At 34.0% G+C, this 16,486-nt stretch overlaps 1 protein-coding gene across 1 annotated transcript in view; it reads left to right on the top strand.

Moving 5' to 3' along the window:
* Positions 1–4,039: 4,039 nt before the first annotated feature.
* LOC138710916 (retinaldehyde-binding protein 1) overlaps positions 4,040–16,486 on the top strand; it is a 33,633-nt gene continuing 21,186 nt past the window's right edge. Inside the window, exons 1-2 of the mRNA XM_069842109.1 lie at positions 4,040–4,177; positions 11,811–11,957. Of these exons, the coding sequence (XP_069698210.1) occupies positions 11,819–11,957 (139 nt within the window). The 5' untranslated portion in view covers positions 4,040–4,177; positions 11,811–11,818. The remainder of the gene's footprint in view (positions 4,178–11,810; positions 11,958–16,486) is intronic.

The following is a 16,486-nucleotide window of genomic DNA, read 5'->3' on the forward strand; positions in this document are numbered from 1 at the left end:
CTGTTTCCATTGGCTCATCCGTATTCGAAAATCAGGTCTACATATTCCGCTCTTGTGTACTCCTCCATTTCACTAGAACTGATCGACTGGACACTGCAACTTGTACACATAGACTGCTGTCTACAGACGCGCATATCAGGACCGACCATGTCCGTTACACATTACGCTATCTGTATTGATTTAGTGTAGTTTCCTGTCCCTACCCCTCAGACAGCGCACTGAACGGAATACTGTAGGTAGACAACGTAAACAACGTCAGATGAATACAGTATGTGTAAGATGTACAGATAAATACACATAAATAAGGTGTACAGAGGAATAAAATTATTTCATTTCCACACAACTATTTTTGCTTATAGCTTTCGACTCTGTCATTTCCGGACCAGGGTTCCTTATCTCAAATTGATACATGTGCCCTTCCCCATCATCCCTGAAAGTTAGTAACACTAGCCCGGAAACACCCTATATAATGATTATTTTCTCTTAGCCAAATACTTTCTTGTGGATACTAAATAGGCCTCTTTTAACGTAAAGTACGTGTATCCCATACCGAATATGGACACACATTCCGAAATCAGTGGCGAAAAAATGACAGAATTTCAAATGCTTATTGTAACAATAGGCTACTATGAGCCACACTCGAACGTTATTAAGTAACAAATGTAATATGACATGTCCAAAGACACCACCGCCCCTTGCTACGAATATGAGGCCGCCAAAATTGGGAATAAAATTAATTTTGCCGCGCCGCCTCTCTCAGTAATATTTCAGCATCGAGAGCAGCTACACAGCTGTGTCACCACTGGTTTGATTTGCAATCGCGAGTTTTCCAATATTAAAGTGATAATAGACACGTATTGAGTGAACCATAGTGAAAAATTATTTGTTGTGTCTAAAAGCGGAATATCGTTTCATATGAACAGAAAATATACAGGGTGGAAATGAAATAATCCTGCAGAGTGAAAGGGACGATAGGGTACACTTAAATGAATAGAAAACATATACTACGTTTTGTGATTAAATGCACGATTAATTAGAAAATTAAGTTGGAAGTTTCAGCAGTCTGGCAACATCGCCGCTAATATACTTCTATTTCTTCTCGTAATACAGATGTAAGAGGTCAACGAACTCAGGTCTGTCTTCCTATGTGAACTACCTCCCCTCTCACTCTCCGGCTACAATGTTGCAAGCTAGTCTCATCGTTCAGTGGCTTGAAAATTAGTGGGTTTTAAATTAAATTTACAGGAAAACCGTTCACACTATTGAAATACGCCAGAGAGATAAATTATTCTTTATTAGATTTTCTAACGATATGAACAAAAATCACGATTCTACTCGCAATTATTGTTACCGGATAAGACAGTGTTAAACATTTGGGAAAAGTATTTTTTCTGAGAAAACTATGAACTTTCCAGCAATATGGCATTAAACTTTTTTTGTTACATACATCATGATCTACTTGCTCTGAAAATCTGCAGAGTTATTTCACTTCCACCCTGTATATATGAAATTCTTCATTATTTACTTTTCCTACCACAGATCCATACACTCCATTTGTAAGCCGAAACAAAAATAAAACATTCAAACCAATACAACTGAAGGTTCATTCCTAAAACTGGATGACGTATTCTACGCGTCGGTGTATCTCTGATACAGAACAGAACTATTTTCTTTTGTATTTTATTCTACGCAAGAGGAAAAAAGAGCAGGAAAATGTATGACGGTTCTTGAAGTTGAGAATTGTTATGTGTTTTCATTTCACATAAATTAAATAATAGTACGTTATTCAACGAGCCTATAATGGTAGTAATTAAGACGCGAGTATGTTTATGAAACGAGCGCAAGCGAGTTTCATAATTTTCATACGAGCGTCTTAATTACCATTATAGTCAAGTTTCATACGACTTTTTTATGCTCGACCATACTGATTTTTTCCGACAATTGGTGAAATGAATTTGCGAGAATGTGCTTTGTGAAAGGCTGGAAGATGACGGTGAATTGATGTTAATTTGTGTGTTGTTTTTCGACTGAGTTTAATATTGTCTAATCTCGCGCTAGTTGTCTTTCGATTGCATATCCGAGAATAATCGATACTTGCGCTTTCATATTGCTACAATGGTATTTTCTGATTGGTGGAACACCTGAACTTTAATGAATAGGTGTACTTTAATGAGGTCCATTAAAGGGCTGCTACCAGGTGTATAATTACTACATTTCGGCATGGTCGAGCATAAAATAATTTTTCAACAAAAATTATTATTATTTCATGTGCATCTTTCTCAAATAAATTGACTCGGATGTGACAAAAATCCACCCAATATTCAAAACCACGTTTACGGTATCAAGGATGCTGGAAACGTATATTTTCGCGAAATTCTTGAAATTGATTTTTACAGTATCGTATCAAATGAGAAAGAAAAAGTTAATATTCGGATTTTTTATCTAACACTAGAAGGGGCAAGTTTAGACTAGTTCTACGCGACATGGATCAGCATTACGCCGTGCTGCTATTGTATTGTATTGTATTGTATTTATTAACATTCCATGGTATTCATTCATTGCTTCACAGTTAGAATATGGAACAAGTCAAAAAACTTAATACTATTATAAAATCTTAATTTATAGTCACAGTCTAGATGAAATATATACAGACGAGATTTACAATATAGTCTACTAGTACAACACATAGTTTTAGTATCAATTTCATGAAGTGTTATTGAATGTCATGAATTCACCTACAGAATAGAAGGCGTGAGAAATTAGGTACTTCTTCAATTTGACCCTAAATAATCTTATGTTTTGAGTTTCATCTTTTATATCGACAGGGAGGATATTAAAAATTTTTACTGCCATATAACGCACTCCTTTTTGATAGCACGATAGACTTGCCGATGGAGTATGAAAGTCATTTTTTTGCCTGTATTTATGCCATGAACTGTTGAATTAGTTACAAAGTTTTCACGATTACATACGAGGAAGATTATTAATGAAAAGATATACTGACAAGCCATGGACATTATTTGTAGTTTTTTTTAATGTCCTACACGATCCCCTAGATTTGACACCTACTATTATTCTAATTACTCTTTTTTTGTAATAGGAGTATACTGTTACTATCTGTGGAATTTCCCCAGAATATTATTCCAAAACTCATTACCGAGTGGAAGTATGCAAAGTATATTGTTTTTAAGGTATTGATATTTACTATCTTTTGCTTAGATCTAATAGCAAAACAAGCTGAATTTAGTTTGGAGGTAATTTCTTTAATATGATTTTTCGAATTTAACACATTAACGATTTTAAGCCAAGAAATTTGGTTGTTGTTGTTTCTAATAGGGATCTATTATTAATTATTGCGCTAGGAATTTGCGAGGTTGAAAGAAATTTGCGAGGTTGAAACAAAGAGACAAAGAACATTGCATCAACAACAAATAAGTTTGCAGGTTTCAAACTCTAGACATTTGTTTCCAAATGTCATTAAAGTTGCGCCTTGACCTTTGTGTATATTACGCTCAAGCTAACAATATATTAAACACATAAATGTTGTTTTCTTAACAAGCATTTACATTATGAATTGGTGAAATACCTGTTACAATTGTCCTTGAGTTAGCCTACTTCGAAGTGAAAGAAATTGACAGATTAACTGAAAACCAATTTATATTGACCCTTTTTATGAGTATTTAGTAAGCTAAAGATTGCGAAGTCTGGACCCTTGGTAACAGCTGTGTTGTCATCGTTGCTCCTCGTGTATGCTAACTCAAGTTCGTAAGACTCCCTCCACTCAGCTGCTAATCTCTAGTAGGGTCCAAAGATCAACAAAGATTAAGAAAATGTCTGAAGTAAGTAAGGCCCGTTAAAATATTTCAATCCACAGTGCAGTCAGGTGGGGGAGGGGATTTGTTCAACGTCCAAGTGACAATCAATGAACCAAGAATACATAAATGTATCCATGTATCCTCTATTATCTGATGGATGACGCAGAGACTGAAACAAAAGCTAAGCGTTCTGTAGGCTCGACCTTTGATAAAAGGATCAAAGTTTGAAGAGTTCTAACGAGAAGGTGTCGAGAAGCAGTCCTTACATCGTTTCTAAGGCAGAAATGTCACTACGAATTGGTCAGTCTGAAGAAGACAACTGACTGATCAACATCTAGGAATCTCTGAAGACTTCAGTCACTGTAAGTACATTTGTCCAGTAGAGTTTTTTTAATTTTATGGTCAAGGTGGCGATACACAACACTTTTGTCTGTAAAATATATTAATCTTTTATTGTTTAAATAATGTCAATGCGATAAAAACTTACATTTGATAACATCAATGTTATACTCGCATCTTTACAGATGTATTTCTTATCGTGATGTTCTTTGCAACTATTAATAGCTATTAAGAAATTGACACTGAACAAATATTTTACGGTAAGTTCAATAATGACTCTGAAAATGCTAAAACCACCTATATATATTACTTTTCGTATAATTTGTAAATTTAGATTTTTAATTTTCTTTGACTTTAGTTATAAAGGTTATATATCTATAATTTATATGAAAACTTAGGGCTTGAAAGTAGATTAGGAACTTGTTAGAACAAGAACGACGACTATAAATATATTACTTTTCATAAAAACTCTTGATTCTTAAAACTATTTGAACATTTATACTTAATGTTCTAATACTTTACCGGTTTTTATTGAAATTGACATTATAAACTTGTAAAAACGAGTTTAGTCGCAGTTTCGGAAGAACTTGTAGGGGAGTCATCACATTTCGAAATAAAAAAAGTTTGGATCCGTAGCAAACGTTAGCTTTTAATGTGTCCACGCATGTGTTTGAATAAATCAGAACCTAGGTACACTTTTTCACAACAGAACGTATTCTTTCGTTTTATTATACGCTGCCTAAATTGTTTCGAATTATAAAACTCTATTCATAGCATTGTAAAACTGTTAGCGAATTCTTGCTTTATATTAAAGACCCCTAAAGTTATATGCGAGCAATAAACTAATTTTATTGATACTATGAAATTGGAAGCAGTTGAATAAACTTATATTTGTAGTCAAAAGTATTATTCTATTTTTGTACATGAATTAGTGATATTGCACAATACATTCCGTTCTCACATTCTTACTAAAAACGAGGCAGAATTGATCTGGACCATGAGTACTTTGAGAAATTTGACGTACTGACTCCAGCGTATAGAATAAAGGAAGGTACTGCTCAGATTTTAGAAAACTTTATAGAAGATAAATTAAATCTCAAACAAGCTTTGTATTGTATTGTATTTATTTACATTCCATGGTATTAGACATCACTTCACAGCTAGAATATGGAACATGTAAAAAATCTTAATAGTACTACCAAATCTTAATTCATAGTCACAGTCTAGTTCAAATGCACACAGAAGGGTCTTACAATATACTGAAGGTTTTTACAATATAGTAAACTACAAGCAGTTATTATTGATTCTTAATATGACAGAAGTATTCATGCATTGTTGCTGAATGTCATAAATTAATCTACAGAATAGAAGGCCCTAAATAATCTTATGTTTTGAGTTTGATTTTTTATAATCATAGGGAGGCTATTAAAATTTTTTACTGCTATTTGACGCACTCCTTGATAGGATGATAGACTTGCCGATGAAGTATGAAAGTAATTTTTTACGAGTATTAATACTGTGAACTGTTGAATTAGTTGCAAAGTTTTCACGATTACATAGGAAGAAGTTTATTAGTGAAAATATATAGTCTCCTGACAAGTCATGGACATTATTTGTAGTTTTTTTTTAAATGTGCTTTAGCGTTTCTCAAACTATGGTTCGCGGACCACCTGTGGTCCTTCAAAAAAAGGCAGAAGGAAATATAAAATTCAAACGAATTGCGTATCACTCTATAGCTGAAAATCTCAGAGTTTGGAAATGACACATGGCAATCGCCTTTCACTTTTTCTCTCAGTACTGACATTTTATGAAATTTATTACCCTATCCGTCTACTGACTTCCCACTCTACTCTCAACAACAAAAGAGGGATTTAAAGCACTATGAACGTAGTGTTTCTAGCCATCTTTTCCTTGCACATCTGGTGCCGCCCCTGTAACCCAGCCAGAGACCACCCAAATTCATAACAGAGGACCGAACCTTTCCATGTATTTATGACTTTCTTAATAGTTTTGCCGACATCCAGTCTGCACATTGGAATGGTCACGTACTGTACGTCGTACACCAATAATACAACTCTGAGGTCACAATTTGAAACATATTTTCCGAGTAAATATGACGAATTTTCATGGGTTCGTGATCACTTTCATTGCGATATTGAAACTAACAAACTTTCATTGAGTGAAAGAGAACAGTTAATTGAACTCTCGAATGACACCAGACTTAAAATGAAATTCCAAGCGGAAGGTATGATTAATTTCTGGGCTGCTTCACAAGTGAAAAGAAAATAAAGATAACTGTACAATGGTGCTTTAGAGATTATAATTTAGTTTGTTTCCATGTATCTGTGTGAGAAAAGGTTTTCATCACTAACTCTAATAAAAACAAAGTAGGCTACTGAAATCGACTCGATGCATGTGACAATCTCCGACTTAAGCTTACCAGCATGCGTCCAAATAATAGAACTGTGCAAGAATGGCAGGCTCATCTATCTCATTAATGTACCAATATTTATTCATTTTTTTAGTTAATAAGTTAAAGATTATCCAAACTCTAATTGCCTTGAATTATTAAAGAAAAAATAAATTTTCTTCTATTAACATTAGCTTAATTAGTTAATACTAATATAAAATAATTTAATTTAATTAATTTTAATTAATTAATTATATTTTAAAATATAAGTATATTGATATTAAAATATATTTAAAAAATTATAAATTTGTTTTCGAAGAAAACAAAAGTAATGTGATCCACGGAAGTGTTCGGACTTAAACAAGTGGTCCCCACTTCAGAAAAGTTTGAGAAACGCTGTCCTACATGATTGGCACCTACTATTATTCTGGCCGTTACTAGTACAGAAAAGAGATAGTCGATAAAATCTAAAATCTTAAGCAAAGTAATCCTGAATGGCTTAACATCAGAGTTTTCAGTATAAAATTATTATTATTATTATTATTATTATTATTATTATTATTATTATTTTATTATTATTATCATCATCATCATCATCAACATTGAAGACACGCGATAACGTCGCTACTAAGGCGGTGCGCTGCAGACCAAAATATCATGGGTTCAATTCCCAATAAGTGATGAATTTTATTCATTGATCTATTCTTTTCCGCCTTACTATGGCCCTGGGGTTCTTTCATTCTCTAACAGACACTTGACTTAGATTTTCGCTGAAAGTGTGTCGTTCTTATTTACTTTAAAATATAAGTTCTACTTTCTTTGGTAGGAACGTAATGACAATAATAAGTTTTCTGGAGAACATACTCGATCAATTAAACAATTTGATTGTTTCTATAGTTTCATTATTCTGGGACTTTTGAAGTCAGACACATCAAGACCATTATCAAGGACAAGTATTCGTAATTCTGAACGAATTGGTATGCATTATCTTAAGTTCACCATCCGATTACAATATCTTTGGCGAATATCTGCTACTATCTTATCAAATTCACATCTCATCTCACTGCTGTAGGAAGTAAAAAAGTTCGTGTCATGGAAATGATATAGACATTCTGATTTACGTGTACGTTTTACGCGTTTCAGAAGAATTCGGGTCTTTATCATATTATCAATAATATTTCTATATTTTGCAATTTGTTTGTCGATATGTAATTTAGAAAATGCACGAAATGAACATTATATACTATACACAAAATAAAAAGACAAACTTTCATATACTGTACTTACTACAGACAAAAGACACTTAATTGTACATTAAAAGTTGGGTACCCTCCTGAATCCTGAGACATTTGTTGTCTTATTTTTAAAGTTCAATATAATTCTGCACTTCAAAAAGCCGCTGACATGAGGAAAACGCTGAAAATAATTCTGCAGGTTACAGGGCACAAATGCAGGTATATTATACTATAGGCTACTTCGGGTCTCTGCACATACATTTTATATCATAATCATGTATAAGTATACTCTCAGGACTCAGATTCATTTGTATGTTTCATAGTTTGAACAGAAGCGTGTAGTAATTTTGCAAAAAAAAAAAAAAATCATATATTGTAGCATCATAATACAGGGTGATCCGTTTGGGTATGAATCAAATAAAAACACCGTAAAACATTTACTACTGAACTTTATTTGTTGTAACTTTGTGCATACAACACTGAAAGATGGGAGATTCCTCAGAGATCAACATGATCCCCATTGCGCACCCTGCACAACTCATAACGGTGATGCAATTCAGCCCATGTCCGTTGTAACATAAGAGGAGTGATTTGTTGAAAAGCTTGAGTAATTTTTACTCTCAGATCATCAATGTTACTGGGTTTCTGTGAAAAGACAATGTCTTTAACAAAAACCTACACGAAGAAGTCAGGAGGGTTTAGATCTGGGGAGTCTGGGGACCAATCCAAGAGATAGCTGCTTCTCGTACTGGGTTTCGTCTGCGACCCCCTGCAAGTTTTTTTTAACTCAGAACCTGTTTCTACAATGTTCGATACCACACCATCATGGAATCATATTTAGGTACATTACGCACACTATACTCACGTCGAAATTCCCTTTGAACTCTTTTAACACTCTCAAATTTAGCATACCAAAGAACACATTGTGTCCGCTGTTGATTTGTAGTAGCCATTTTAATTATCTACAATTTTCATTTGTCCTTTCAGATTATGCATTGTTGATTGCCATATATGGAAAGTCCCATTTTTTAATTATAATATACCAGCAATAATTTTTCCTACTATCATAATAGCTTTATAATAATAAATTAATATTGTCCATACTCAAACGGATCAGACTGTATAGTACATTAAACGCATCTAAATTAGCACCGTAAAAGTTGGCAAATTTTATGCATCTGAAGGAAGATTTAGACTAATAATAATAATAATAATAATAATAATAATAATAATAATAATAATAATAATAATAATGTCACTTCTTCTCTTGTCAGTTCATTGACAGCATCAATTAATCTAGAAATGAATTACTTCGGAAGGTTCAAAAGAGTGAGAAGTATTGTTTTCTAAAAAGTGAACGATGTTCAGATGAATGTTTATAATTTTTGTTAGAATAAAGCATGTGTGGAAAACCCTCCGTTTTTTTTTTCATTTTCAAATATGGTAACCCTATTCCTAGGAAGCTCTGCACCATGATGATAACATGGGCAGGGAGGCCTGAATTGTAAATATGTCTAGTGTTGGATTTCTTTACACCACATTGGCTTATAATTTGATATCAAAGAAGGAGGTAGAACAAGACAAATTATGTAAGAATAATATGTTTATTCGCTTTGATAACGTAAAGTGAAACATAACAACATTGAAACGAGTATTCTAATGACCAACTTTACCGCACTGAGTGTCGTAAAGTGAACTTTACCGCACAGTGTCGTAAAGTAAAAATTTGATTTGTTATACACATTAATGGTAATATTTTCACAATTTACTTTTTCGCTTTAAAAAAGCTAACAATTGTGTGTTCTTATTAATGTCCACGTTTTTGGTCAATGAGATCGTACACCGCAGCATAGAATAAAGAGTCCATAGAGAACTTGATTTCTCCTTTTCACTTTTCATTGAAAAATATGCCAACATAACCTTTTCAGAAACATTCTCCACCTTTTTCTTTCTTACACCACTGTTCAAATTTCTCAAATTTCGTACCTCTGTCGCGATTTTGTTGGAATTAATAAATCAATAGCAGCATTTGCTGCTAATTCAGTATCATTAACACTCACATTTGAAGGGTTCAGGCCCATAGTGGGCCAAGCGCCATTTATTAAAAACGGAGAAAACAAGGATTAAAGTTAAGTGAATACCATAATTTAATGACGATTGACATATCATTTAGTTTTAATATGCACACTTATATTACTTGCTATATGTTTCATTAAATCATAGTATTCACTTAATTTTAACCCTTGTTTTCTACGTTTTTAATATATGGCGCTTGGCCCACTATGGCTCTGAACCCTTCATTTGTAATATTTATATTGACTAGTCATGGTAACAATACCGACAATAATAACATTCTTCAAAATATGTTTCTCGTACAAGGCCCTCTACATGAATCGATTAACGACAAAAGCAAATGTACAGTATATAGCAGGCCATAAAAATTTTACATCTAGACAATATTCAATTTTACATTAATTTTTTTTATCAAAGCGGATAAAACTTTGTACGATACACATGTTGTAACGTCATAGTACAATACTCGACTGGTTTTATAAATTGAAACGTTACGACATTAGTATTGTAAATAAGTTTTACCGTCTCGTTTGTCAATTTATTTTACTCAATAAGAAAATCGGCTGCTAAAGACTGGTTCACAATAAACTGGGAACGGAAACGACAACGAGAACGAGAACGGAACATTATTTCCGTTCTCGTTCTCGTTGTCGATTCCGTTCCCGGTTTATTGTGAACCAGTCTTAAATCTTGAAGTTGATCGCCACTGTGTTTTTATTTTAATTAAAGATCCATTAATTTTTGCTAAACATTATTATGTTTCATATGAACCGTTCCCGAATAAATTGACTCGTAGATAAACTTACTCAATATAGCCTAGATCATACCTGCACAAACAGCGCTCAACGAGCGCGCGCGCTCATTCGGAGCGGGAGAGCCGTGTTTACCGCTCGCCGAAACGGAGAGGAAGATAAGTCAGAATGACATAGACTTGCTATAGGTAGAGGAGAGGGAAACGACCACTCAGTTATCTAGTGGAGTGCAGTGTGTAGGCCTATTCTTAGTAACTGTTTCACATTGCTTACCTACTGCTACAGTACAGTATGGAGGAATCTAAAAGACGGAACATAACATTTAACATTTAACGATTTACAGCTCGAACTCATTGATCTTCAATGTGACCTAAGGGCTAAAGATCATTTGAATAATACTACTAGCCTGGTTGAGTTTTACAAGACTGAACATTAGCAATAATATCCACGACTACACAGGCTGGCTGTGAAAATGATTGCTGTTTGGCTCAACATTTATATTTGTGAGCAACTGTTTTCTATATTCAACTTTAATAAAGGCAGGCATCGAACGTAACTGATGTTTCATTACGATCAGTAGGCTACTGTTCCTTTCAGCTGCCAACATCATAAAACCTCGTTTTGATGTACTAATAAATAAAAATATAACAAAATGATATTGTACATTTAAGTAGCTATAGAATTTCTATTATTTCTGTAAAATAAATATTTCTTTATTAATTAATAATAGTCCAAGATAGTTTTGCAAACACTGAACGGAAATTCATTTCATAAACACTCGTAATAGTACTTTCTTTTGTGTGCATTTTGTACGAAATCACCCCTTCTTCCAGTCCACCCTTATACAGAGCGCAGCTAATATCTGCATTCCGCTCATGAGCTGTGAGCCGGCTCGGAGAGCGCAAACTTTGTGCAGGCCTGGCCAAGATGAAACCCTCAAAATAATGTAGGAAAAATAACTGTACATAGAAAGACAGACGAAATGACCAAAATCACTCTTTGATAATAAGGATTTTGAAAAGCTCTATTCCTACGAAAATCCCTAAATACATTTTTGCAACATCACAAAAATTTATATCGTTATCCTAGAGAAAGTAATAATAATTATGGTAAACAAATGGAAATTATAACACTTGGGATAAACATTAAAATCTCCATTTATTATAAACTCAGATTCTATTTGCAGGCAGAAACATGACAAGCATATTGTCAAAAATCGAGGTCGACACCAGACCTCCACCACCGGAGGTGATGGAGATTGCAGAAAGGGAACTACGGGAAACTCCTGAGAGAGTGAAAGAAGCAACCAATGCCCTCAGAGAACTTCTGAAAGGTTAGTATCTCAGAATGTTAAATGGGAACTTTCAAGACAAGAACTGTTGGTACGCTGTGCTATTAAATTTAGAGGAAGTTGCTATCAAAAGGAAAATGTTGTGTAGAGAATATCTATTTGAGACATTTTAATAACTTTTCTTCAAATTTAAACGAAGTATTCGAATACGAATCGAACGTGAAGACATTGTATATCTGTTATACTATGAAAAGTGATAAAATCTTATGAAAGATTCGCTGTGCATTACATGGCGTATACCACAAATACTGAATGGAAGTGAAATAACACTGCAGATTTTCAGAGTGGGTCCACACCTGTGGAGTAACGGTTAGCGCGTCTGGCCGCGAAACCAGGTGGCCCGGATTCGAATCCCGGTCGGGAAAGTTATCTGGTTGAGGCTTTTTCCGGGGTTTTCCCTCGACCCAATTTCAGCAAATGCTGGGTAACTTTCGGTGCTGGACCGCGGACTCATTTCACCGGCATTATCACCTTCACCTCATTCAGACGCTAAATAACCTGAAATGTTGATACAGCGTCGTAAAATAACCTACTTAAATTTTTTTTCAGAGCAAATAGCTCATGTTGTAGATATGTAACAAAAAAGTATAATGCCATATGAAAAGTGCGTAGTTTTGAATTTAAATACTATTATAGTCACAATCATGGTCACCAAAAACATAGTAAGATGAAGATTACATGCGTAGTTTTCTCAGAAAAATGTTTTTTCTTTTCCTCAAATGTTTAACACCATCTTATTCGGTAACTATTGCAAGTAGAATGCGATTTTTGTTCATATCGATAGAAAATCTAATAAAGAATCATTTATCCCTTTGGCGTATTTCAACAGCATGGACGGTTTCCGTGTAAATTTAATTAAAAACTAATTTGAAGCTACTGACCGATGCGACCAGTTTACAACATTGTAGCCAGAAAGGGAGATGGGAGATAGATCGCTAAGGCAGACAGACCTGAGTTAGTTGACCTCTTACACCTGTGTTACGAGAAGAAAGAGCAGTGTGTTAGCGGCGATATTGCCAGACTGCTGAAATTCTAACTTAATTTTCTAATTAACAGTGCATTTAATCACAAAACATATTGTAAGTTTTCTATTCATTTAAGTGTAGGGGAGACTGTTGTACCTTTAAACACTTTTCATATTTTATTTTATTTTTTTTAATTTTGGGAAATGAAGTTTTTTAAATGAAAAAAAAAATGCTTGAAATAACTATTTAAAATTTCTTTACAACTTCCTATATGTATTTTCCTGTTTACAGATCTATTAAGGATGGAAAAAATAAAACGAAGAGATATGTAATGTGTTCATATGTACAACAGGTTCATGTACCTTGGAACATTCCCTCTTGTAAGTTTGAACACATGGAATATAGGTGGGAATATAAACTGTAAAAACTGACAATCGTATTTAAAATGTATTTGATATCTTAACTCCAGACTTACTTCGTGACATGATCTTAAAATAAAAGAAAAACAAAAAACCGATAGTATCGTTTATTTTGGAACATGTTCCATGGTACAAGATGTTTTGTGTTCAAAGGTACAAGAGGGTGCACTTTTAAACAAATATGGTTCCCAAAACTAGAGATTCGAATTAATCATGGAAATTGAAATATGTTATTACTCACCATATGATAGGGAACACACCGTACTTGATAGATATTAACAAATACAATCTGGTTTTGTGTTAGAAAACATATATCAATGAACGAAATGTTTACTTTTGGTACTAAAAAACTTCTTTTGTCCACGGAACTCACACTTTGCAATAAATCAAACTGAAACTACTACCAGAGCTACTTAGCGGCTTTCTCTACAATCTACTTCAGTTTGAGTCCTCTAGGTAGCAGCAAAAATTAAAAAAAAAAACAAAAAATGTTCAAAGGTACACTATGCTAAAGGTACAATAGTCTCCCCTACCCTATCTTCCCTTTCAATCTGCAGGATTATTTCACTTCCACTCTGTATAATTAGCAACAAAAATGATAAATCGTGGAGATTTTACTTAAAGAATTAAATTTTATACTGACTTCATGTTACTAGTCAGCAGTGTATGCAATGGAGGGGGAAAGGAACTAGCCAGCCTACCCCATTATATCCTGGTCTAGTTGCCTCATTAGTGATGCCTTATTGGTGTCACTTATGAGGTTCACACCTGTCTTCGGACAGTTGTCTAAACAACAACTGACTTCGTTACAAATTTTGGGAAGTGATGGGCGTGAAAAGGAGCAAGTTTTGCTAATGATCCCATACGTGTCCTTAGAAGCGTCGTTTTAGCCTTATCATTAGATACATTTCCTAGCCAGGAGCTTAGTTGCAAGTTTTATTAGGACCGCACTTTTAGCTTTTTATTTGTGTCTTAATGATGTAGTACATGGTGTAAAGGTTGGTAATATTGTGATATGAGTAATATTGTAATAGTTCTTTTTGAGAATTTATTATAATTTTACGGAGCGAGAAGAAGATCGTTTTTTTACGTCAACGTATTAGGGGAATGTTCGTGAACAAGCTGCTGCACAAAACCGGTCCTTCTCTCGCTCAGTAAAATTGTAATAATTTCTCAAAAAGAACTATCACAATATTACCCGTATCACAGTTTTACCAAACTTTACCCTATTTCTACGTATACATTAATTATATCAATATAAGATGAACATTTTAAGTGATATTCTTAAGAAAAGAATCCATTCAGCTCGTTGTCCACACTTCATTGTTACACAGGAGCACTTCAATCGCGCTCAGAGATTGCTTGATTTAGTTTCAATGTTCTCACGAGTGGCCAAGATTCTCGCTAAGAGTTAATCTATGTTGTTTACTGATATTTCGAAGATTAGACTAGAGGAAAAAATGAAAGTCTGAGGAACGTGGTGGCCAAAGACTAGGACCTCTTTTTCAAATCTAACCTCCAGGATAATGTTGGTTCTAACGACACATTTAAACACATCTAATCTCGTACTGAAGCGCTGGGATCATTGGTAATTGATAAAACTTGTTCCTTTCAGCACTTCCTGTTACTTCCCAGGGTTTGTAATAAACTCATGAATGATGATGATTGATATTATCACTTGTATTAAAATTCAATTTTTCAACCAAAAAATTAAAATTTATAAATAAACTAACGAAAGAGAACTGCCTAACAGAAACTGATAATAGTTTATTAAGATTTTACCTCAAAATAGTCTCTTCCGGATTGTCATCTTTGTTCAGTAACATTTCATTTTCAAGTAACCCTTACGCAAGAATGGATATAGTTGAACTTAAAAGAGATTTTCTGGATTCGCTAGTGACCTTCAAGAAGATAGTTTCCTTTTGACCTCAAGTTGTTTTGATTACTTCGTAAAGATTAAAATAAGCATTGATAATATATGGCAAGTTAACTGGAGTAATATCAAGGTCTTGTTTTACTAAGTTAACATTTGCTCAGTCACAATCTACTATTTCTAGTTATTTGTATTTATTGCATAATTTCAACGTTACCAAGAGGCTTTATTTCTTAATTTCAACGTTACCAAGTGGCTTTATTGCATAATTTCAACATTACCAAGAGGCTTTATTGCATAATTTCAACATTACCAAGAGGCTTTATTGCATAATTTCAACGTTACCAAGGGACTTTATTGCATAATTTCAACGTTACCAAGAGGCTTTATTGCATAATTTTAACGTTACCAAGAGGCTTTATTGCATAATTCCAACGTTACCAAGAGGTTTTATTGCATAATTTCAACTTTACCAAGAGGCTTTATTGCATAATTTCAACGTTACCAAGAGGCTTTATTGCTTAATTTCAACTTTACCAAGAGGCTTTATTGCATAATTCCAACGTTACCAAGAGGTTTTATTGCATAATTTCAACTTTACCAAGAGGCTTTATTGCATAATTTCAACGTTACCAAGAGGCTTTATTGCATAAGTTCAACGTTACCAAGATGCTTCATTGCATAATTTCAACGTTACCAAGAGGATTTTACAGTGTTAGTTAGGAACGTAGAAAGTGGTTAAATTGTTGCCAAGACATGTTTTCCATTATTGCGTATCAAAGAAAACAATAATATACAGTGTCCCAAATTTATGTATACACTCTTTGAAATACTATTTCACAACAGAGAAATGAGATAGAAAAACGACTTTTGCGGCTTATGATTCAGAAGGCAGTGGAAAGCATGAAAATGTTCATTTGTTTATAAACAAACATGGCGGTGCAATTATCGTTCGATGAACGTAAGTGGATACTGAAATGTTATTAGAAACTGGAGAATGTTGTTGAGGTTCAACGACGTTGGAGGGTTGAATTTGGAACACATTCACCAACAAGATTAATTATCACAAGAATCCGAGACAAGTTTGAAGTCGACGGAACGGTGCAAGATGTGTTGAAAGAGCGGTGCGGAAGAAAGAGAAGTTCCACCGATAGTGAGAGTGTTAATGTAGTCATGCAGGCTTTTGCACAATCCCCAAAGAAGTCAATGAGGCAATATTCTCGTGAGATTGGTATCAGCAAATCCAGTGTTCAT

This window comes from Periplaneta americana, chromosome 12 (genome assembly GCF_040183065.1).
Source record: "Periplaneta americana isolate PAMFEO1 chromosome 12, P.americana_PAMFEO1_priV1, whole genome shotgun sequence".
NCBI lineage: Eukaryota > Metazoa > Arthropoda > Insecta > Blattodea > Blattidae > Periplaneta > Periplaneta americana.